Genomic DNA, 24,210 nt, shown 5'->3' on the forward strand with positions numbered 1-24,210 from the left:
GTGCCAGCATAGTGGTTCTGAAGCCAAATCCAGTCTCCATACCCCAACACCTAATTAATTCTAAGAGGTGGAATTTTGGATGAAGTAGAAAAGAATAGCTTTATTGCTTTGCCAAGCAAAGGGGGCCACAGCAGGCTAATGTCCTCAAAACTGTGCCTGAACCTGGAGGGGCTAGCGAGAAGTTTTATATTCATGGTTCAAAGAGATCCTCATCACTTTGTGGACCTTCTTCTCATTGGTTGGTGGCAAGATAAGTGGAAGTCAGTATCATGAACCTTCTGGGTTCAACTGCTCTGCACTTTGTGTGCTTGTGGGCAGCATACCATTTTATCATCTTCTGCCTGGTAGGGGTTTCAACATTTGCAAAACAGCTCAAAGATATTGTTACGTGTAACAATATGTAACAGGTTTTGTTGACAGGGAACCAGGACTCTGCCCCATGGTTGCACTCCTGTTGCTCTTGACTCTTCCTCCTTTGTCCCCATGTCCCATCCCTGCCCTGTTTAACAACTGCTTGAATCTGCCCCTTGGAACTCAGGGAAGGTCTTGGAGGCTGAATGAAGCCTATTTCCTGTATTCAAGACATGGGGGACACAGAAAGGCTCTTGGGCCCAGTACCCCACAGGGTCCTGCTCAGTATCACTTGGACTGAAGTCCCCCTTTTGGAGAAATCACCTAGCAAGGCTGCCCATTTTTTATGTAAACAACATGATTTCCTTCTGACAACCTAACAGCTTGCTACTTCTTCAGTTTAAATATAAACCCAAATGATCCCATAATAAAGAGGCTTTACAAGACAGAGCATCTGGGTGGCCAGAGTTCCTGGAGATTTATTCCTTACCCCGAGAGAGTGGGTCTGTCCTAGAAGTGAGCAGCAAGAGGGCTTATGGCCACAAAAACTGGCTCAAATCTCAGCTCCCCCACTGCTGTGACGCTGAGAAAAATTATTCCATCTCTGTGAGCCTTTCTCTTTATCTATAAAATGGAGAACACAACTGACTTCCCCACAGGGTTTAGTGGGGTTTGAATGACATGGTGTAGTTGTGTTGTAGGAAGGGAAACCCCTTCTAGGGCTTGAGAGTAGGCTCTTGTCTAGCACTTGGAAATGAATTTTCTGAGGAGACACACATGCTGACAAAGTAAGAGACTTTATTGGGACGGGGCGCCCGGCGGAGAGCAGTAGGGAACCTAGGAGAGCTTTGCCTCGTGGCTCACAGTCTTGAGTTTTATGGTGATGGGATTAGCTTTTGGGTTGTCTTTGGCCAATCATTCTGACTCAGGGTTCTTTCCGGTGGTGCCCACATTGCTCAGTCAAAATGGATTCCAACGAGGAGGATTCTGGGAGGTGGTCAGACACATGGCGTCTCCTTTTGACCTTTCTCGAACTCTTCTGGTTAGTGGAGGCTTATTAGTTCCCTGTTCCTTACCAGGACCTCCTGTCGTAAAATAACTCACAAAAATGGTTACTGTGGTGCCTGGCCAGTGTGGATGGTTTCAGTCAGTGTGCTTCCCCTAACAGCCGGAGCTATTATAACATCATGTTAGCTGTTATTACAGAGACTGCTCTGAAGGGATAACAAAAGTTCAAGAGGAAAGATAAGACCTTGGGTTGAAAGGCAGAATCAAAGTGAGATCAGGCATCCTTCTGGTTTTACACCCACATTGCCTTCTGTGAATCCAGGCTCATTTTTTGCATCAGGACTGGGTCATTTACTTGTCTTTTTATGAACCCAGATCAGATAAAGTAGAGACCCTAGGGGCTTCCAGTGGGTGTGCTCGCTGCTCATTCCCATTCTTTATTGCTGGACAATCACTTTATTTTCTTTGAAAAATTTTTTCAAGTCCAGATGAAAGCTTTTGAGTTTGGCCATCAGAAAGCCCTAAAATGCATTATATTATAGGTTACCTCCTTTTACAGCAGTGGGTGATGCTGGGAAATTGAAGGATTCATTGCCAAGTTATCAGTTATTTTTTTTCCTTCACAGGCATTCTTGATTCTCTCACCAGAATCTTGTGTTTGTTAATATCATACTGTAAGATATAGCAGAAGATGTTTGCAGGTTAAGTAGATGCTCCCAGAAATAAATTAAGGTGGGATTATTTAGCAGTGCGTGATTTAAATCTCCTGTGATCATTGGTTCCCATGTTGGTCAAATTGTAAATTCTTAGATTCAAAAAGGGATTAATCTACTTTGTGGTGTGTGTGTGTGTGTGTGTGTGCACTCAGTCATGTCTGACTCTTTGTGACCCCATGGACTGTAGCCCACCAGGCTCCTCTGTCCATGGAATTCTCCAGGTGAGAGTACTGGAGTGGGTTGCCATTTCCTCCTCCAGGAGATCTTCTTCATCCAGGGATTGAAGATCTTCTTCATCCTATCTCCTGCATTGGCAGGCGGATTCTTTACCTCTGAGACACCTGGGAAACCAGGCCCTGTTTCCTAGAATACTTTGCTTAGATGTTGGTAGGTAGTTGTGAAAAAGTTGCCAAATAAGTTTTGGAAATCCTATGTACTCTTTTTCATAACTGGAAATTGTCAATATACATTATCATAAAGAATCTTCTTGAATATCTTTAAGAGTTTTCAAATGTGTTTGGCCTTAGACTACTGGCTTTTCCTCAACACATGTCAATATACCTAAGGATAAGTGTATTTTAGGGTGTGGTTCTGGAAAGGTTAAGTAGCGACAATGGGCAGGATCTCCCTTTTTAAATTTTGTGTGAATATCAAGTCTGTGATGCCTCAGAGGCCTCTTTCAGCTGCCAGTGGTGTGGTTCTAGTGCTTCCTGTATCCTTCCAGGTGTTACATCACACTGGCTCAAGCTCTGGGCATGAGCATGGGGGGTGCCCCCGCTGGTCCAGCAGGAACAGGCAAAACAGAAACTACCAAAGATATGGGAAGGTGTCTTGGGAAATATGTCGTGGTTTTCAATTGTTCGGATCAGATGGATTTCCGAGGACTTGGACGGATTTTTAAAGGTAAGGATTATATATTTTTATTTGCTGAAAAATGTAAGCTAAGGTGGACTATCTTGTTAAGATTTATTTTCCAACAATTGGCTGCATTTTAGTATCATTTTCCAACTTTGTAAAACTTTTTGAAAAACCTGAATCTTTCCAACGTTGTGTGGGTCGAATGTCAATATCACTTGCCTTTGTACTGTTCCTCTTTCCCTGCAGGTTGGGTGTTTGCAGAAAAAGTATTACATTGCAAATTATTTTGAGGGCATTTAATATATGATCTATTTGTTCAACTTTATGTTCGAACAAATTTAACTCTGGCTTGTCTTGGCAGTTGCATAATGCTCTTTTTCTTGACTTTCTAATTGGATGTACTAATTGGATTTTCTATTTAATTTCCCTTCTAAGGACTGGCACAGTCTGGATCCTGGGGTTGTTTTGATGAATTTAACCGTATCGATCTACCAGTCCTCTCTGTCGCAGCCCAGCAGATTTCCATTATTCTGACATGTAAAAAGGAGCGTAAAAAATCTTTTATTTTTACTGATGGAGATAATGTAACTATGAACCCTGAATTTGGGCTTTTTCTAACCATGGTAAGGAACCATAAGAAGCACTACTGAACTTCGGCCTTCTTATCACAGTTTTCATGTATCTCCCTTGTCCTGTCATTTATTTTCCATGAATGGGAATTGGGATTGTAATTTTCCCTCCTATTTGAAAGTCTTTGGTGATAAATAGAACTCATATTAATAACTCATGACTTAGTCTCTCCAGTTAAAAGGAGAGTGAGATATGTAAATGAATTTTCCAGCTGTCATTCCAGATTTGTTGTATGTGCATAATGAATCTTTTAATATTATGCTGGTATACTGTGCTTGCTACCCCATGATTGTACCATTCATCCTTTGGTTTTATTTTCTGTATAGAATCCTGGCTATGCTGGGCGGCAGGAACTCCCTGAAAACTTGAAGATTAACTTCCGCTCCGTGGCCATGATGGTCCCTGACCGGCAGATTATCATCAGGGTGAAGCTGGCCAGTTGTGGCTTCATTGACAACATTGTTTTGGCCAGGAAGTTTTTCACACTCTACAAGTTGTGTGAGGAGCAGCTTTCTAAGCAGGTGTGAGATTCTGAAGGTCCCTATGTATTTAGGCCTGTTGAAAATTTTTATTCTGTTCTGGAGAGGGTGTGGAGAAAAACGAAGCTTCTTACATTGTTTGTAGGAATGTAAGTTGGTGCAGCCTCTGTGGAAAACAGTAGGGCGATTCCTAGAATTACTATGTGATCCAGCAATCCCACTCCTGGGCATATATCCATAATTTGAAAAGATACATGTACCCCAATGTTCACTGTAGCACTGTTTACAGTTGCTAAGGCATGGAAGCAAACTAAATGTGCATTCACAGAGGAAAGGAAAAAGATGTAGTGTGTATATATATATATATAAAATGCAGTATTTGTTATTGTTCAGTCAATCAGTCATGTCTATTCTTTGTGACCCCATGGACTGTAGCATGCCAGGCTTTCCTGTCCTTTACCATCTCCCAGAGTTTTCTCAAACTCATGTCCATTGAGTCCATGATGCCATCCAACCATCTCATCCTCTGTTGTCCCCTTTTCCTCCTGCCTTCAATTTTTCCCAGCATCAGGGTCTTTTCCAGTGAGTCGGCCCTTTTCATCAGGTGACCAAAGTATTGGAGCTTCAGTTTCATCATCAGTCCTTCCAATGAATATTCAGGACTGATTTCCTTCAGGATTGACTGGTTTGATCTCGTTGCTGCCAAGGGACTCTCAAGAGTCTTCTCCAACAGCACAGTTCAAAAGCATCAATTCTTCGGCACTTAGACTTTTTTATTGTCCAGCTCTGACATCTGTACATGACTACTGGAAAAGCCATAGCTTTGACTATATGGACCTTTGTTGGCAAAGGTCTCTGCTTTTTAATATGTTGCCTAGGTTTGTCATTGCTTTTCTTCCAAGGAGCAGGCATCTTTTAATTTCATGGCTGCGGTCACTGTTTCCATTGTTTCCCCATCTATTTGCTGTGAATTGGTGGGACCGGATGCCATGATCTTCATTATTTGAATGTTGAGTTTTAAGGCAGCTTTTTCACTCTCCACTTTCACTTTCATTAAGAGGCTCTTTAGTTCCTCTTGCTTTCTGCCATAAGGGTGGTTTCATCTGCATATCTGAGGTTATTGATATTTCTCCCTGCAATCTGGATTTCAGCTTGTGTTTCATCTAACCTGGCATTTTGCATGATGTACTCTGCATAGAAGTTAAATAAGCAGGGTGACAATATATAGCCTTGACATACTTTTTTCCCAATTTGGAACCAGTCCATTTTTCCATGTCCGATTCTAACTGTTGCTTCTTGACCTGCATACAGGTTTCACAGGAGGCAGGTAAGGTAGTCTGGTATTTCCATCTCTTTAAGAATTTCCCCCAGTTTGTGGTGATCTGCACAGGCAAAGGCTTTAGCCTAGTCAATGAAGCAGAAGTAGATGTTCAGTCATAAGAAAGAATGAAATAATGTCATTCACAGCAACATGGATGGACCTAGAGATGACTGTACTGTTAGGTCAGAGAGAGAAAGACAAATATCGTATGATATCACTTATATGTGGAATCTAAGAAATCACACAAATGAACATATTTATAAGGTAGAAACAGACTTAACAGACGTAGAAAACAAATTTATGGTTATTAAAGGGGAACAGTGGGGAGAAGGATACCTTAAGAGTTTGGAATTAGCATATAAATACTACTGTATAGAAAAAGAGATAACTAATAAGGACCTTCTGTATATCACAGGGAACCCTACTCAATATTCTGTAATAACCTTTATGGGAAAAGAATCTGAAAAAGAACAGATACATGTATATATATAAAACTGAATTACTTTGCTGGATACCTGAAACTAACACAATATTGTAAATCAACTGTACTCCACTATAAAATAAAAATTAGAAAAACAAGAAAATTATAGACTGTGGTTGTGGAGAAAGTATCTCCCTGGTATAAGGTAGAAAAGGGTATCATTGCAAAAATGATTTTTCATGTATAATTTTATTAAGTACACTTGAAGAAATTAACATTTATAGCATAGAAACGAAGTGAATACTATCTGAATTGATGTAAGAGCCAAAGAAATATGCATATTGGTGTTTGCTGTTTATCCCACCTATACATTTATCATAAAGTGTTGTGTGTCCTCATGGTTTTGAGGAACCTCTAGTTCAAACTTCTTTGAATCTAAATTATTTCTTACACCCACAGATTCAGCTAAATTCAATTCTCACTCAAAACATTCTTAGTTTCTTTTGCTTGTGCTCAGCCACTCAATCATGTCTGACTCTCTGCGACACCATGGACTGTGGCCCACCAGACTCCTTTGTCCTTGGGACTTCTCCGGCAAGAATACTGGAGTTGGTTGCCATTTCCTACTCCAGCGGATCTTTCCAACCCAGGGATCTCACCTGAGTCTCCTGCATTGGAAAGTGGATTCTTTACTCTGTGCCAACTGGGAAGTCCCCTTTACTCTGTCTTCTTTCTGTGCTGTATCTTGTATGCAGAGAAACTCCCACATCACTAACTCCTGCCCTCTTCTCTAGTTTCACATCTGTTTCTTTCACTCCTATTGCCCTTGTTCACAAGGTCACTGGGAAAGGATGCGAGTCCATGTGTACTAAACAATTGGCCCCATGCTGATCCCTTGATCAATAGCCTGTGAATCTCACTTCGTGCCTGCATATTTAACTGAGTCTAATTATGGAAAACTTTCCTTAATTAATTCCACCCACCAACAATTTCAAGTCATTGGTACTTTTATGCAAGCTTGCTTATGTTTCTATTTTATTGAGGATTAGAACTTAAACTCCTTGAAGGCAGAAACTCAATCTGAATATTTTTATGTGCCCTATCCATCAAATGATTGGTATTAAGTGATGCATCCAGCTTCCAATTGGCAGATAATTTTTTTCTGTAGGTTTTTATAAGTTATGATTACAAATATGGTCATTGAAGGCAAAAGGCAGTGCGGGCAGCAGAGGATGAGGTGGTTAGATAGCATCACCGGCTCAATGGGCATGAATTTGGGCAAACTCCAGGAGATAGTGGAGGACAGAGGAGCCTGATGTGCTCGTCCATGGGGTTGCAGAGAGTCAGATACGAATTAGCAACTGAACAACAATAAAAAATATAGCATTAGCTTATCCTCCTAACCATTTTTGAGTGTACAGTTCGGTGGTGTTGTGAAACAGATCTCCATAGCTTTTTTCTCTTGCAAAGTGGAAACTCTATACCCATTAAAAAACTCCACTCTCTCCTTCCCTTTGTTCCCTGGTAACCACCATTGAACTTTCTGTTTCTATGTATTTGCCTACTTTAGAGACCTTATACAAATGGAACCACAAGTATTTGTCTTTTTGTGACTGGCTTATTTAACTTAGCATAATGTCCTCAAGTTTCATTCATGGTATAGCATGTGATAGTACTTGCTTCCTTTTCATGACTGAATATCATTCCAGTTTCCATATATGCCACATTTTGTTTATCCATTCATCTGCTGATAGGCCTTTGGGTTGCTCCTACCTTTTGGCTGTTGTGAATAGTGTTGCTATGAACACGGGTGTGCAAATATCTTTTTGAGACTCTGCTTTCAGTTCTTTGGGATATAGTCCCTGAAGTGGGGTTGTTGGATCCTATGGTGGTTCTATTTAAAAAAGTTTGAGTAACTGCCAGAGATACTGTTTCCTATGATAGTTGGAGAATTGGTTTTTAATTATTTGCTTTATATGTGCTAAAATTTTGTTTGATTGAGCTTTTATAAATATATGTCAAGAGGTTAACAAAGCTGGGGGCTTGGCTTTCCAATTTGTCCTTATTGTTACCCCACTTAGATTATCTTGGAATTTAGCTACTTTTTTCCCCCTCTTTGATATTTTATCTTTTAACCTTATATGATGGTCATGAGCGAGGTCACAGTTTAATTCTGGTTCAAAATTTTAGTTTTCGAGATATGAGGACATTTTCTTGTGGATAATTGGCTTAAGGGAACCTGTATATTCCATGAAGAAGTTTACTCCTTTCTCCCTTTTCTCAATAGTTTTCTGATCTAAGGGCTTAAATTAGTGATGACACAGGGGAGCGGGCTCTTTTGGGTATTCTCCATTTCCTAAAAAGAAAAAGTTATTGATAAAAAGATTTATTGCTCCACTAACTGTACATGTGTTCAAAAGGAAAATCAGCATTTATTCCTGATGCCTCTGTCAAATTTGTACAGTTGCCATGGGTAACTTAATTTTGAAAATAAGCCCAGTGTTCTTCATATTCTTCAGGTACATTATGACTTTGGTCTGCGTAATATTCTGTCAGTTCTGCGAACCCTGGGAGCAGCCAAAAGAGCCAGCCCCACGGATACGGAGTCCACGATTGTCATGCGTGTGCTGAGAGATATGAATCTTTCCAAACTGGTGAGGTTCACAGATGGAGCTGTTCCACCCACTTAAATTTCAGTTTAAGTGCAAATGAGATTTAGAAATATTTATTTAAAGAGCTCATTTAAAATGCTTAATTATCAGATGAAGCACTTTAAATTTCATAGAGCATGACTTTAAATTACATTTTTTTCAGAAGTAATTTCTGTGGTGACTCATATCTAGTCTAACACATGTCTATTCCAACAGAATGAAAATGGATTTTAAAAAATCTACATCTTAAGTTTCCAGATACCTCGAAATTTTTGTGTTTTAGAGCTATAATCTCACCTTTTAAAAGTAGACTTTGGCAGGAAATTGTATGTAAGATTTTGCAAGTGTGTAAAATTTCACATTCTTTGACTTCACAGTTGAGACTGACAATCAGTCATCTGGTTATCAGTGAATCTATATACAGTGAATCTATATCTATATGGATGATATATTTTTCAAAGTAAAATTATGAACTAAACAAATTTCATTTCATGACTTTGCCACTGCTTCATTTGACAACTTCTTTTTCATTTAAATGAGAAATTGTAGGTTATGTAGTAACTCCCTAAACTGGTTGTTTTACAGAAAGTTGTCACATAGGCAGTATTTTCTTTCCTTCTATTTTCTTCCTTTTTTCCCCTCTTCTCCTCTACCCTCCCTCCCTTTTAAAAACTAATTTTTAATGCATGGGAAACATGATGAAAATATTTCTCAATTTCAGTGGAGGTATTTTATTTATTACTAGCTGTGATAAAGTAATCTGAAATGAGTTACTCATTTTCAGTTTGCCTACTATTTCTGTGCTTGTGCCAAAAGAGTTGGTCTGATTTCCTTTCTTTTCTTTTTGAGATTGATGAAGATGAACCTTTATTTTTGAGTTTGATTGAAGATCTCTTCCCAAATATTCTTCTGGACAAGGCGGGTTACCCTGAACTGGAAACGGCAATTAGTAGACAGGTAACATGTTTCACAGGACGTCAAACTATGTGTTCCTGTCATCTGAATTTCATGAGAATCAAGTGGAGCTGGTGTGGTCTAAATCTATAGATTCTGAGAACAACACCAAGGCTGTGACTACAGGTTTAGGAGAAGCCATTGCACACCATTAATAGAGTTTTTCCTGCCAGGGGGTCCCCTAATGTCGTTCAACCACAGTTAGCCATGTGTTGGTGGCACTGTTACTGATGGAGACCGTTCCACACCAGATTCCCAATGACAAGCGATGGGTCAGCATGGGCCGGTGGGGTGCGGCCTGCTGCCTTACCTGTGCCAGGCTTGGTTCTCTCTGCAGCCCTGGTGTTTGTTTATCATGTTGCTTTGGTGTCCTGACTCCTGCTACCGAGAGTCATTTGGAGTGATCTCGTGTGGCTGCTTTGCTGTCCCTCTTTCTCCCCAGGCCAAGGATCACTTGTGATTTTTCTTCCTTGGGCTCTGGGGGATCCATCATGTTAAGTGTATCATGAGGTGTCTGGATTCCCCATGATACTTGGTGCAGCTTTAACTTTTAATCATCTTCCCGTGCTGTGCTATACTAAGCCACTTCAGTTATCTCCAACTCTTGTGGCTCTATGGACTATAGCCCACCAGGCTTCTCTGTCCATGGGATTCCAGCCCATTACTGGAGTGGGTTGCCATGGCCACCTCCAGGAGATATCCCCCTAGGGAACAGACTGTGTCCCTTACATCTGCATTGGCAGGCGGGTTCGTTACCACTAGCACCTCCTGGGAAGCCCTATAATCTTCCTAGGAATGGAAATGAATCATGAAAATCTTGTGCCTCATTTTCCTTTCCTATGAAAAAGTGTTTGAAAAAAAAGCTTTATAGAAATGATGACTGGCTCATATTTATAAAATGCATTTCAATTCCTTGAATGCATTTGTAATAAAAATTAAATATAGTAGTATTTTATGGAGACTTTCCTTTTAAAAATCAGTGTATAAAAATCTTAATCTCCCAATCAGGTAAAAGTATATTATAATTCATTTTGCAAATGGCTTCTTCATTATATGGCCAACTTAATTGTAGCATTGCCTAAAAATGCTAAGTATAAGCTAATTTATAAAGTGACTTACATTTGTAGTTTGTAGCATATGAGAAATCTGAAGAGTCGATAGATAGCATAAAATAATACATAAGTAGTATCCAAAAATTATTTAAGTAAAAATAAAAGCATCATTTATAGTTAATTTAAGCATAGCATGACAGTGAAGAGCATGAACCATAGGGCTGAATCTTGGGGTCAGATCCTTACTCCATAACTTTACAACAAATAATCTTGGGTAAATTACTTAGTCTTTTTGTGTCTCAGTTTCCTTGTCTGTAAAATGAAGATATCATTTGTACTAAGCTCAGAGAAGTTTAAATTTAGAATAGTGTTTCACAGAGTAGCTTCCATACATCTGTTTGATGGATAAAAACTATCCATTAGACTTACAAAGATGGCTTGGTATTTGTATGGAATTTCAGTCAACTTGGTATGCTTGCAATGATCTTTTATACTAAATATTATCTTCTAAATGAAACATCTAAAATAATTTTGCTATTTGAGCCTTTGTTCTTAAGTTGCTCCTAATGTGTACATTCATGTAAATATAAGTGTTTGTAATTCCCTAAGTCAGATACGGATTCGGTTGGGATATCATTTTGATTATGTTCAGCCTGCTTTTTGTCTAGGTGTATCTATTTTCTATTGTGGTAAAACTCATTACATAAATATACCTTTTAAACTACTTCTTACGTGTACAGCTCAGTGGTGTTAAATGCATTCATTGTATTGCAAACATCACCACTGTTGGCCTTCAGAACTTTTTCTATCTTTCCAAACTGGCACGTCATATGTATTAATAGTAACTCCCCATACCTCTAACCTTGCTCCGTGTCTGTAACTTATTTTGAACACAACGATAAGTTCTGACTGCTGTTTATGTGGGGATTTTGTTTTATTTTCAGGTTGAAGAAGCTGGTTTAATCAACCATCCTCCTTGGAAACTGAAAGTCATCCAGCTGTTTGAAACCCAGAGAGTGCGGCATGGAATGATGACCCTAGGGCCAAGTGGAGCTGGGAAGACCACTTGCATCCACACCTTGATGAAAGCCCTGACAGGTAAGGGCACAGTCAAGCCTCATTACCCTGGGGACACGTTTTGTGACAGGTGAATGCTCCGAGAGGAACGCAAATATAGATGTACATTAACATATTTTATAGGAGGAGACCTCTTGGAGAAGGAAATGGCAACCCACTCCCATATTCTTGTCTGGGAAATCCCATGGACAGAGGACCTGGCAGGCTACAGTCCATGGGGTTGCCAAGAGTCAGAGATGACTGAGCATGCTTGCAACAAGATTAGAGTTGAATAGCACGGGCTCACAAAAGTGTCAGACACGACTTAGCGACTAAACTGCAGCAGCAGCATATAAGATACAACTTTTTTGAATACTGGGTATGTTTTAGAGATAACACAGTACATTAGTAGACCAGAGGAGAAAAACATTATTTTCCAGCTTATGTTTTAAATTAAAAAAAAAAAAGTTTTATTTGACTGTGATGCATGGCATTCGGGATCTTAGTTTCCCAATCAGGGATCAAACTGTGCTCCCCGCAGTGGAAGCGCAGAGTCCTAACCACTGGACTGCCAGGGAACCCCCATTTCCAGCTTTATTCAGATATTATTTTGACACATGTGTAAGTTTAAGATGTGCAGTGTGCTGATTTGATCCATTTATATGTTGCAAAATTATTGTCACCATAGCATTAGTTACCACCTCCAGCATATCACATAATAAGCATTTCTTTTTTGTGATGAGAGCATTTAAGATCTATTGATAGTTTCTTAGAAATATTCAAATATTTGTATGATACAGTATTATTAGCTTTAATCACCATGCTCTACATTAGGTGCCCAAACTTGCTAATCTTATAACTGGAATTCTGTACCCTTTTCCAACATCTCTCCATGCCCCACCCCCAACCCCTTGTAACTGCAGTTCTGCAATCTGTTTCTCTGTTGTTGTTCAGTCACTAAGTCATGTCCGATTCTTTGTGACCCCATGGACTGCAGCACGCCAGGTTTCCTTCTCCTTCACTATCTCCTGGAGCTTTCTCAAACTCATGTCCATTGAGCCGGTGATGCCATCCTACCATCTTGCCCTCTGCTGTCTCCTTCTCCTCCTGCCTTCAATCTTTCCCAGCATCAGCATCTTTTCCAAAGAGTCAGCTCTTCGCATCACGTAGCCAAAGTATTGGAGCTTCTGCTGAAGTTGTTTCTCTGAGTTTGACCTTTTTAGATGCCACATATAAGTGAAATCACACAGTATTTGTCTTTCTGTGTCTGACTTATTTCATTTAGCATAATACCCTCAAAGTCCATCCATGTTTTCACAAATGGCAGGATGTTCTTATTTTTTGTAGATGAATAATATTCCATTATGTATGTGTGCCACACCTTCTTTATTCATTTATCCATGGACAGACACAAGATTGTTTCTATAGCTTGGCTTTTCTGAATGATGCAAACATTTTTTTTAAAGTGATTTCATGGACTGTGTTATATGTTTTACATATGTTATGCCATTTAGTTTTCAAAATGATCTTGAGATGTGACTACTGTTATCCCCATTTTGGACAAAAAAGTCCAGATTCAACTTCAGAAATACTCAACATCAAAAAGATAGTAACTAATGAGACTCAGAATTAAGGTCAGAGCCCATTAAGGAAAAACCCAGAATTTTCCCAGTATACCATACCATTTCACAATTATGACTTAATATAAGATGCTTAATATATAAGACCCAGGTCTCCCACATTGCAGGTGGATTCTTTACCAGCTGAGCCACAAGGGAAGCCCAAGAAGACTGGAGTGGGTAGCCTATCCCTTCTGCAGTGGATCTGCCCAACCCAGGAATAGAACTGGGATCTCCTGCATTGCAGGCAGATTCTTTACCAGCTGAGCTACCAGGGAAGCCCCAATATAAGATGCTACCTCTCAATAAATACAAGATAATTCCAAACCTGATTCTTAAATTCTATGTATTGAAAAATCACCCTAACTGTAAACTAATTTCCTGCCCAGATCAGATATTTTTCTTGAGAAGTGAAATCAGTGCACTTAGTTCCCAGATGTCCCTAAGCCTTACATCTAAGCCCCTAACCCAGGGTCATCTAAGCATGATGAGTATTGCCTTGTACACAATTATCCTTGTATTCTTTGGTTCTTATTAAACATTGATGACTTTCTTCTTAAAAGTATTGGCAATCCTTAGTCATGGCAGTTAAGTTCCAAAATTTCACAGAGCTTTGGCTGTTAGAATGCACCATGCATTGTCCCACAGGGAAAAGTTTCTTGGCTGGGTTTCTGGTCGGCTCATGGAACCTCAGTGCACTGGTACTGGTTGGTGGCAATGGTCTATATTTGTTTTAGGGTCCTGCACACACTGGATTTAGTTTGTTTCTTCAGCAATGGGATGAAGTGAATTCTGTACAACAGGACTCTACATGGGGGTCTTTACACTGAGACAGGATTATACTCTCAGCTAGCACCTACCTCCACCAAAACTGAGATTTCACACCTGCAGGACTTCATCATGGGATTTTCATGTGTGCTATTAAGATTCTGTTTGGGGATCTTTTGGGGAAGGAAATGGCAACCCACTCCAGTATTCTTGTCTGGAAAATTCCATGGATGGAGGAGCCTGGCAGGCTACAGTCCATGGGATTGCAAAGAGTTGGACACGACTGAGCAAATTCACTGGTTCATATTCGCTCTTTTCAGTTCAGTCAGTCAGTTCAGTCGCTCAGTCGTGTTCGAATCTTTGCGACCCCATGGACTGCAGCACGCCAGGCCTCCCTGAGGATCACCAACTCCCAGAGTTTACTCAACCTTATGTCCATTGAGTCAGTGATGCCACCCAATCATTTTATCCTCTATTGTCCCCTTCTCCTCCTGCCTTCAATCTTTCCCAGCATTAGGGTCTTTTCCAATGGGTCAGTTCTTCGCATCAGGTGGCCAAAGTATTGGAGTTTCAGCTTCAGCATCAGTCCTTCCAATGAATATTCAGGACTGATTTCCTTTAGGATGGACTGGTTGGATTTCCCTGCAGTCCAAGAGACTCTCGAGAGTCTTCTCTAACACCATAGTTCAAAAGCATCAGTTCTTCGGCACTCAGCTTTCTTTATAGTCCAACTCTCACATCCATACATGACTACTGGAAAAACTATAGCTTTGACTAGATGGACCTTTGTTGGCAAAATAATGTCTCTGGTTTTTAATATGCTGTCTAGGTTGGTCATAACTTTCCTTCCAAGGAGTAAGCATCTTTTAATTTCATGGCTGCAGTCACCATGTGCAGTGATTTTGGAGCCCAAAAAGATAAAGTCTGTCACTGTTTTCTCTGTTTCCCCATCTATTTGTCATAAAGTGATGGAACCAGATGCCATGATCTTAGTTTTCTGAATTTTGAGTTTTAAGCCAACTTTTTCACTCTCCTCTTTCACTTTCATCAAGAGGCTCTTTAGTTCTTCTTCGCTGTCTGCCATAAGGGTGGTGTCATCTGCATATCTGAAGTTATTGATATTTGTCCCAGCAATCTTGATTCCAGCTTGTGTTTCATCTAGCCCAGCATTTCTCATGATGTACTCTGCATGTAAGTTAAATAAGTAGGGTGACAATATACAGGCTTGACGTACTCCTTTCCCTATTTGAAACCAGTCTGTTGTTCCATGTCAAGTTCTAACTGTTGCTTCTTGACCTGCATACAGATTTCTCAAGAGCCAGATCAGGAGGTCTGGTATTCCCATCTCTTTAAGAATTTTCTACAGCTTCTTGTGATCTACACAGTCAAAGGCTTTGACATGGTCAATAAAGCAGAAGTAGATGTTTTTCTGGAACTCTCTTGCTTTTTCTATGACCCAACGGGCATTGGCAATTTGATCTCTGGTTCCTCTTAAATTATTATCCCCTCTATTAAATTATGCTTAATAATACTTTGGTTGGTATGAAGCTACCTTCTGTTAATAAACTACAAGTGTGCTGGGTACAGTTACCTGAACAAAATAAATAGTGGTGGTGGTGGTTTAGTCGTGTCTGATTCTTGCATTCCCAGAGTGGGTCAGCCCACCAGACTCCTCTGTCCATGGGATTTCCCAAACAAGAATACTAAAGTGGGTTGCCATTTCCTTCTTCAGGGGATCTTCCCCACCCAGGGATCAAACCTGGGTCTCCTGCATTGCGGGCAGATTCTTTACCAACTGAGCCACCTGGGAAGCCCTGGTGTCTTAAAATAAGTACTAAATATTAAATGATATAGATATATTATGTATAATATGTCTAAACTGTGTAATCAATAAGGCATCACTGGCTTTGGAGAAGGTCTTTGCAAAAATAAATAAATTATTAGACTACTTGCTGTTTATTGACTTGTTCTTGGTTTTAATTTGCAGTACTTTGGTGCAGTCTCAAAAACCCAATGATCTCAGTTTGTTTCCAAGGCAAGGCATTTAACAACGCAGTAATCCAAGTCTATGCCCCAACCACTAATGTTGATGAAGCCAAAGTTGAATAGTTCTACAAAGACCTACAAGACTTTCTAGAACTAACACCAAGCAGGCATGAAAGAAAAATTGCCATGTCTTGAAAGAGTTTACAGTGTAGTGAAGTGACACAGATAATTAGAACTCAGCATAGAAGATTGGACGTGGGGAAGATTTGGACAATTATGGTGTTAGCAGAGGCAAAGGAGATCAGAAACCTTTCTACGGAATTCTAGAAAGGCTTACAGAGCAGGTGCTACTTCATCTGAGATTTGAGGGTTAAATAGCAGATGGATAAAAGGTATAATTAGCAGAATGAAGAGGCTGAGTAGACAGAAGGGACTGGTGAAAGCCTGATATACCAGGGGAAGTGCTCTGGTATGGATAAGATGTAATTTGTGTTGGGGGGATGGGCATGGGGAGACGTGGAGGGGTAACCGATGCTATTGGTGCCCAGGGCCACCTCCTTTTGGCCCTCCCCTGCTACAGATACAACCATTGGACAGTTTCTCCCCCAAACACCAGTGGTATCTTTGAGTTTGTCAGCCTTATGCCTTTCCAGTTCCTGGGAACTGGCTCAGCCTAGAAGAAGGGATTGGGTGGGATTTAATGCTCCTGAAGCAGCCATGCCCTCAACCAATATGGCGGAAAGAGTGGAAGGCAAATGTGCATCTCCTCCTGTCTCCTAGAGGGACACTCCATCTGTGACCAGCTCACCAACAAGCTCTTTATTGGCTTTCTCTCCTTTCCTGTCACACCGTCTTTCACCTGAATTCAAACTCCCAGTTCCCCTGTCTTTATCTCAGGCTTTGCTTCTGGGGGAACTCAAACTGAAGCGAGGGCACAGCATGGGAAGCTTTGTAACTTCAGCTGAACTCTTAGATTTTATCCTGTGGCTGATGGGAATCCATAGAGCTGGGGAATGGTGTGATTAGCCCTGTGTGCCATGAAGAACACGGACTGTGGACAGGAGGGGCTGTCTGGGGACCTCTATAAGGAGGACCTAAGGAGCGGACAGCAAGAAAAGAATGCTTACTCTGGGGCAGAGTCCATGGAGGTGGAAAGAATTAAGAGGAATTAGTTTAACCAGCATTTAAAAAGTCAAGCCTTTTTTTCCTAGAGTGAGCATATAAAAATATTACAGGATTTTAAGTGAAAATGATACAATTCTACCTACAACCATAAAAAAATGGTTTGTGGTAGTTTCTCTTATATGGGCAAGAGACCAAGTCCAGTTTTCATCTATGCTACTGTCAGACATTTGAAGAGTTTGCTGGCCTTTTGTAAAGTGTGATTAGGTTTTTTAAAAAAAGTATTGCTTGTCTTATGAATATCATTTATTGAAAAACCTGCATTTTGCCTAAGTTCAGAACTTCAGCACTGTAAAATAATGCAAATAATTAACCCTGATTCTCTTTCTGATTTTGGAAAAAGAGAACTATCATTTAATTTTCTAGAAAAGTTTAATTTAACACCTTTCCAGTGCGCATATCCTTGTTTGTGTGCTTGTGTTTGTCAATCTTTCACACAATATGTAACATTTTAGCCTCTTTTTTTATGATTTTGCATTTTAAATCTTTAAAAAATTTTTATTGAAATATAGTTGATTTACATATTCTATTAGTTTCAGGTGTCCAGCAAAGTGATTCCACTTTATCTATATTCTTTTCTAGATTCTCCTCCCTTATAGGTTATTATAAGATATTAAATACAGTCCCTTGTTCTACACAGAAGGTACTTGTTGATTATCTATTTTATATATATATATATATATATATATATATATATATACATATATATATATATATAAAAGTATATGTGTATATTTTAATCCTGAACTCTTAATTTATCCCTCCCTGCCCTTCTTCTTTGGTAACCATAAGCTTGGTTTCTATGTCTCTGAGTCTATTTCTGTTTTTTAAATAAGTTCACTTGTACCATATTTTAAGATTCCACGTATAATATACTTTAAATCTTTTTCTTTTCTTTCTTTTTTTTTTACTTACTATCTATAGTCTCCTATGTACAGAAATCATCTTACTCGAGAATAGTTTCAGAATTTGAGAGATTTGCATACCTTTTTTGAAGTTGACCGCAGAAAAATAATTCTTGATTTTTGTAACATTAATTTAGCTGATTTTTTCCAAATGAGCAAGACCATATCTCAGCAAATGAAAGCTGTTAATGAGGAGAATCAGGCATCTTCTAAGTGAATTTCAGATATAAGATTTAAGCTGCAGGCGTGCATGCTTAGTCCTTCAGTTGTTTCTGATTCTTTGTGACCACATTGACTGTAGCCCACCAGGCTCCTCTGTCCATGGAATTCTCTAGGCAAAAATACTGGAGTGGGTTGCCATTCTCTTCTCCAGAATATCTTCCTGACCCAGGGATCGAACCCAGGTGTCCTGCACTGCAGGCAGTTTCTTTACCATCTGAGCCACCATGGACCCACGATTTAACCTAGTAGACCTGAAACCAAAAGATTTTGAGCTGTGACATTTGAAGCACATCCAGATTACATTAATTTCTTCATCAATTCCAGCATGCTATCATTCCCCCCCCTTTTGTAACATGCAGTTTTCTTTTCCAGATGATAAAAAAAGTGCTTTAGTCAATAAAATATAATGAGGCTAATTATGATAACTTGGGATGCAGTAAGATATGTCTTTTCAATGTAATTTCATATTTTTCATGTTTTGAATATCTGCTGACAGATAGTACACTGCAAACTGGTGCAGTGTTGCCTAATGATGGTTCATTCTACATGTGAGTTGTTTAAAATCTGGATTTACTTGGTATAGATTGTGGAAAACCACACCGGGAAATGAGGATGAATCCTAAAGCGATTACAGCCCCACAGATGTTTGGTCGGCTTGATGTGGCGACGAATGATTGGACCGATGGGATATTTTCTACTCTTTGGAGGAAAACATTGAGGGCTAAGAAAGGTAGGAGATGAATTACAAGTGTGATGTTTTGTTTATTTTAAAATTTTTGTTGGAGTAAAGTTGGTTTACAATTTTGTGTTAGTTTCAGGTGTACTGCAAAGCAAATCATCATACATGTATCAGTCTTTTTTAAAAAATTCTTTTTCATACAGGTCATTACAGAGTATTGAGTAGAGTTCCCTGTGCTATACAGTAGGTTTTCCTCAGTTATCTATTTTATATATAGTAGTGTGTATGTCAACTCCTTATCTCTCCTTATCTCTGGTAACCAGAAGTTTGTTTTCCACATCCATGACTCTAAAGAGAGTATTAGTTTATATATATATATATATATATATATATATGTTTTTTGGCAGCACCACACAGTATGCAAGATCTTAGTTCTCCCACCAAGGATTGAACCTGTATCCCCTGAGGTGAAAGCATGGAGTTGTAGCCACTGGACCACCATAGTCCCTGAATTACAGCTATAATTTTTTTTTTTTTTTTTTTTAGGTCAAGGTCACTTAAAATACTTTATAGGTCTAAAAGATTGAGATGTTTTTATATAAGAACCAAGCTTTCATTCCAGAGTCTGTCACTGTGGGTTTACTACATCATTCCAGGTTTGTTTTGTGATGGAAAAAAAGGGAAGAAGACTTAGGAGGCACTCTGGTCTATGGTCAGGGAACAGCTATTTTTAAAACAAAGTTGCATTAAATTTTGTCCTCCTATCTCCTTACATACAGTAGGATCAACAGAGGCAATAGCCTGTGATTTGCACTGCCTCTCCACCCAATTCTAGCCAAGAGGCCCTTTGAAATTGGAAGAGTTGCTTAAAACTCACGCTGAGTAGACGTGAAGGGGAAGGAGTATCTCAAACCCCTAAAAAGCAGAATAATCTGGGCAAGTACCAGATTTATGCAATACAAACCTTAATAGAAACAAAGGCCACAGGAATGCTACGGAGTAGCTATCTTGTGATACTTTCTATGAGTTTAAAGGAGAATAAAGTGAATCACCTGAAGGCGGGACTTCCCCTTTACATTTTCAGTTTTAAAGTAATAGAAACTGATCATTCCTTTCCAGAGCCAAAACAGTATTATGAAGGCCCTACGTTGAAATATTCAGCTGTACCAGAGTAACTCCTATAAACAGCACATTCCCTACAAATAACTACTTTATTAGCAGCTCCACACTGAATCTACTAAAGAGCTTCTGAAATGATTATCTTGAATTGCTCTTAATATTAAAACAAAATTCTTACGTAAGCTAATTCAGACACACAAACTTAAAAACCTGCTTCCGATTTAACAGTTTTTACTGATGGAAAAGAACCTGTGAAGCGACCCACTCCATTTGCTACATAGCTCAGGTATTTTTTCCTAACATTATTAAGACAGAGAAGTCAGGTTTCTCCAGCTTTAGTTAGTTCTCTTGGAGACATAAAAGTGGCCAATAGCAGTTAGTCCTGAGTCAATCCCAAGGCACTATGATGTCAAAGGTATTTCATACCTACCCCCCAAACCAAAGAAATCACATAGAGATTAATATACTCCAGAAGGAATAAACAGTTCAGGTCAGCTTGTGACCACTGACCTGTCTTGTGTTTACATCGTAAGAAAAGCCGATATAATAGCTGTTTTCCTGAAAGCCTTTTGCTGGCAGTCACAACAGGAAGAAGCCTGTGAAAAACTCCAGGGAGCAGTCCTTTCCATTAGTCTGCAGCGCTTAAGGTTTATCACAAAGGAAAAACAATTCAGTCTTTGGCATCTCCCACTCCATCCGCATTGATGGCAAACATAGCTTCAGCTTCAGGAAGACAAGGAGAGTCATAGATTTTGCAGATTCTGGTTTCCCCTCTTCCTTTTCTCAGGTACAGTCTTGTTGTTGAGGCGTGAGCAATGTTTCCTCCAATAGGCTTCTTAGGGTCCGCGGCAAACATGGCTGCTCCATCAACCTGGGCCACCACCTGGTTGGTGATTACCACTGCTACCCCAAACTCATCAGCAAGTCGCAAAAGCATCCGCAGAAACCTGGCCAAGTGCATCTGTCTGGCTGAAAGCTCACCTCGACCCGAATAGTCCGTTCTGTAGAGGGCGGTGGCACTGTCTACAATTAGCAGTGCATACCTGGACTCTACCATCATGGCCGATGCCTGATAAAGGAGCTGGGTCTGGTGGTCTGTGTTGAACCCTCGAGCATATGCTACATTATCCAGGACATCACTGCCAGAGAGGCCATATCTCTCAGCCACTGCTAGCAGCCGTTCTGGCCTAAAGGTACCTTCGGTGTCAATGTACATGGCCTTTCCTTCACCTCCACCTCGGTCAATGGGAAGCTGGCATGTTACAGCCAATGTATGACAGATCTGGGTCTTCCCAGTTCGGAATTCTCCAAACATCTCTGTGATGGATCCAGTCTCAATTCCTCCTTGAAGCAGTTTGTCAAGTTCTTTGGAGCCAGTAGTAATCTGTATGATCTCAGATCGCCTTTGGTGGAACTCAGTTGCAGTGATGAAACCCATTGGAACTAATTTAGCTGCCTCAGTCAGAATTTTATCAGCTTTGGCTTCACTAATCCCCTTAATATTTATTAGCTCCTTCTTTGGTGCATAGGCAACAGCCTCTACGGTATGAAATCCAGCTTCTTCCAATTTCTTCACATCATTGGCATTTATACCACATTGCTCTAATCGAGAAATAGGTTGTGGACCAAAGCTTTCTTCTTCCACTGAAGTATCTGCATTTGATTCAAGCTGCATCTCCATAGCCATTGCTCAGTGTGCAATACTGGACCTGCAGTGCTTCGCTAAGGCAGGCTGCACACTCGGACTACCGTCTGCTGGGCCCGCCCGCGCCCGATCCCGGACGGACTGTAGGTCCCCTCGCTTGTGCCCCGCTTCTCTACTTCCTTGCTTCGGCCTTCTGCACGAAACCCAGACGAGTCTCAGCTTCCAACCGCGCTCCTAAGGCGCGACTCGCCTCCTCCTACGCCTCGGTCTCAAGTCGCAGCGCGCGCTCTGCCTACAGCCTTCGGAAATCCCGCCAAATCCCACAGCTATAATTTTTAACACGTGCTTTTAAATAAAAACCTTGACAATGATTTAAAATTAGTAGGGGACTTCCTGGTAGCTCAGTGGCTAAGAATCCATCTTCCAATGCAGGAAATTCAAGTTCGATCCCTGGTTGGGGAACTAAAATCCCACATACTGCAGGGAAATTGAGCTTGTGGACCATAACTAAAATCTGATGCAGCCAAATACATAAAAATTAAAAAAAATAAAATTAGTAAAACTGTATTTTCTGTATAATATCTTATCCAAGACCAAGAAGTCATAAATCAGTATGATATTTGTGAATGTTGAAACACAGAAATGATTGATGAATGACTGATCAGTGTATTTAAAATACCCACCTCCTCCCTTTTTTTGGTTACAAAAGGAATTTTCCTTTTGAAAAAATATTTCTATATTCCTGTGATATCTTAGAGTGAAATAGCAAAAGCTGTCAAGGAAACTTGATTATATTAAATCAAGTGATTTCATCATAACTATTTTAAAAATGGTACTCTTCTCAGTATGGCCTATCTTTAGAAACTGATTCTCCTATAAAATTGTAGGTGGAAATGGGCTTCTTAGGAAAGAAGATTATATCAAAGAGAAAGTTTTTGATCATACTTTATTCTCTTTAGATGACATGTGTGTTTGGCTTTAGTTTAAACCAATTCCTTAAAGGCTAGTAGTTCACTCTGAATATTCTCTTACTTAGGGACCCTGCAAACTGAGCCCAGTGGTCCGAGAATATAAGTTCAGATGGAGGAGGTGACAGTCAGCTCTCCTCTCACTCCTGAAAGAGTAGGAGAAAGTGCTGTGAAAGCAATCTCAGGGACACAGGAGGATACAGGAGCAGGGCGGAGGCATTTGGGCTCACTTCACAAGTCCATGCCTTGGGAAACAGTGTTCTGTTGAAAAACATTTAAGGTAGCACTACGGATCTTCTCTTTGAGGGAATGTGGCTGATCAATCCAACACCAATGGCGAAAGAGAAAAGAAAATGTTGCATTTCTAGTGTGCTTATATTAGAAACTGCTGCTGTTTTATGGGAGTCAAATACACTTTTGTTTCTGACTTATTCTAGTAATCCTGTGTCACACAGATCCAGTGAGCAAATGTTAACTCAGAGAATAGGCCCTCAGAGAGGTGTTTTTTTTTTTTTTAACTCTTTAAAAAAAGGCAACACATGCTTATACTTTCACAGGGACTCTGGCGATCGGATCACCCTTTTCCTTAAACTGCTAGTTGAATGAGCATAATTAGGATTTTCTAAGCATTTCATTTGACGTAGAGTACTGCACAGTTATTACAGATAAAAATTAGAACTACAAACTTGGTCATGGTGCTGGTTTGTAAGAGAGACCTAGTGGTTAAGAAATTAAGAGCAACTGTGAAACCGAATACCTACATTTTCAAGGGCATTTCTGTTGGGTGTTCTGCAGATGCTGCTGTCTTTACCTCCAAATATCTCCTGACCTGACGTTTGTTAGTCTTTGTGCCCAGTGTCCCTTGGAAAGTGCTCTGTTGGGAACACTCATGACCTCCACCTTGTCACACACAGGCTGTCGCTTCTCAGTCTAGCCCTGCTCTTGGCAGTGTCTGGCACAGTTGATCACTCCTTCAAACTCTTCCACCGCATGACATCATGGACACCTTCCTCTTCACTTCTCCTTCACTGAGAGGTCAGCCAGCGGGAGGAACCAGAAGAGGAGACCCTGGTTCAGACCCAGAAGTCTGAACATTCAAGTGCTTCTGTTCTCAGACTTCTTAGCTCTTCACTTATGATCTGGATGAAACTTACCCAGTTCTTGGCTCTCAATGCCATTTCTAAGCTGATCTCTACATTTTAATCTCTAGTCTTTGAATTCCCAACTCAACAGCTCTATGGGCTGTCTTGTTGAACATCTCAAACTCAGCCTGTGCAAACCAGAATGGATTCTTGGAGCTCTGCCTGTGTCACTCACATCCCTTTCTGCCATCTCGTCTTCTTTCTAATCAGGTTTGACTTCCTGTTGTTCCTGGAGCATGATCACCTTAAGCTTGTACCCACTTCAGGACCTTTGCAACTACTATTGCCTGAAAAATCCTAGTTCTACATCTCTTCATCACTTCATTCTGCTCCAGAAATATTTCATGGACCACCTTATCTAAAATGCCCCACCCTCTTATCCTGCTGAATTTTTGTTACATATTTCTTTGCATATTGCTTTGTCATCTCTACCCCTTAGAAAGCAACCTCTGTGAAGGGCAGGATGTTGTCTTTTTTA

At 40.1% G+C, this 24,210-nt stretch overlaps 2 protein-coding genes across 2 annotated transcripts in view; one reads left to right on the forward strand and one right to left on the reverse strand.

Moving 5' to 3' along the window:
• Positions 1 to 24,210, forward strand: part of DNAH5 (dynein axonemal heavy chain 5) — a 314,041-nt gene that overhangs the window by 156,866 nt on the left and 132,965 nt on the right. Inside the window, exons 36-42 of the mRNA XM_061129706.1 lie at positions 2,800 to 2,978; positions 3,369 to 3,556; positions 3,890 to 4,084; positions 8,304 to 8,438; positions 9,285 to 9,392; positions 11,386 to 11,539; positions 18,763 to 18,909. Of these exons, the coding sequence (XP_060985689.1) occupies positions 2,800 to 2,978; positions 3,369 to 3,556; positions 3,890 to 4,084; positions 8,304 to 8,438; positions 9,285 to 9,392; positions 11,386 to 11,539; positions 18,763 to 18,909 (1,106 nt within the window). The remainder of the gene's footprint in view (positions 1 to 2,799; positions 2,979 to 3,368; positions 3,557 to 3,889; positions 4,085 to 8,303; positions 8,439 to 9,284; positions 9,393 to 11,385; positions 11,540 to 18,762; positions 18,910 to 24,210) is intronic.
• LOC133046488 (DNA repair protein RAD51 homolog 1-like) lies at positions 19,406 to 21,930 on the reverse strand. Its single transcript, XM_061129327.1, has one exon. The coding sequence runs from the start codon at positions 21,662 to 21,664 to the stop codon at positions 20,648 to 20,650; it is 1,017 nt and encodes a 338-aa protein (XP_060985310.1). The 5' UTR covers positions 21,665 to 21,930; the 3' UTR covers positions 19,406 to 20,647.

This window comes from Dama dama, chromosome 25 (assembly GCF_033118175.1).
Source record: "Dama dama isolate Ldn47 chromosome 25, ASM3311817v1, whole genome shotgun sequence".
Taxonomy (NCBI): Eukaryota; Metazoa; Chordata; class Mammalia; order Artiodactyla; family Cervidae; genus Dama; species Dama dama.

Bases quoted from the DNA above. Each gene is read 5' to 3' on its own strand.
- LOC133046488 (XM_061129327.1), bottom strand. From the start codon at position 21,664: ATGGCTATGGAGATGCAGCTTGAATCAAATGCAGATACTTCAGTGGAA.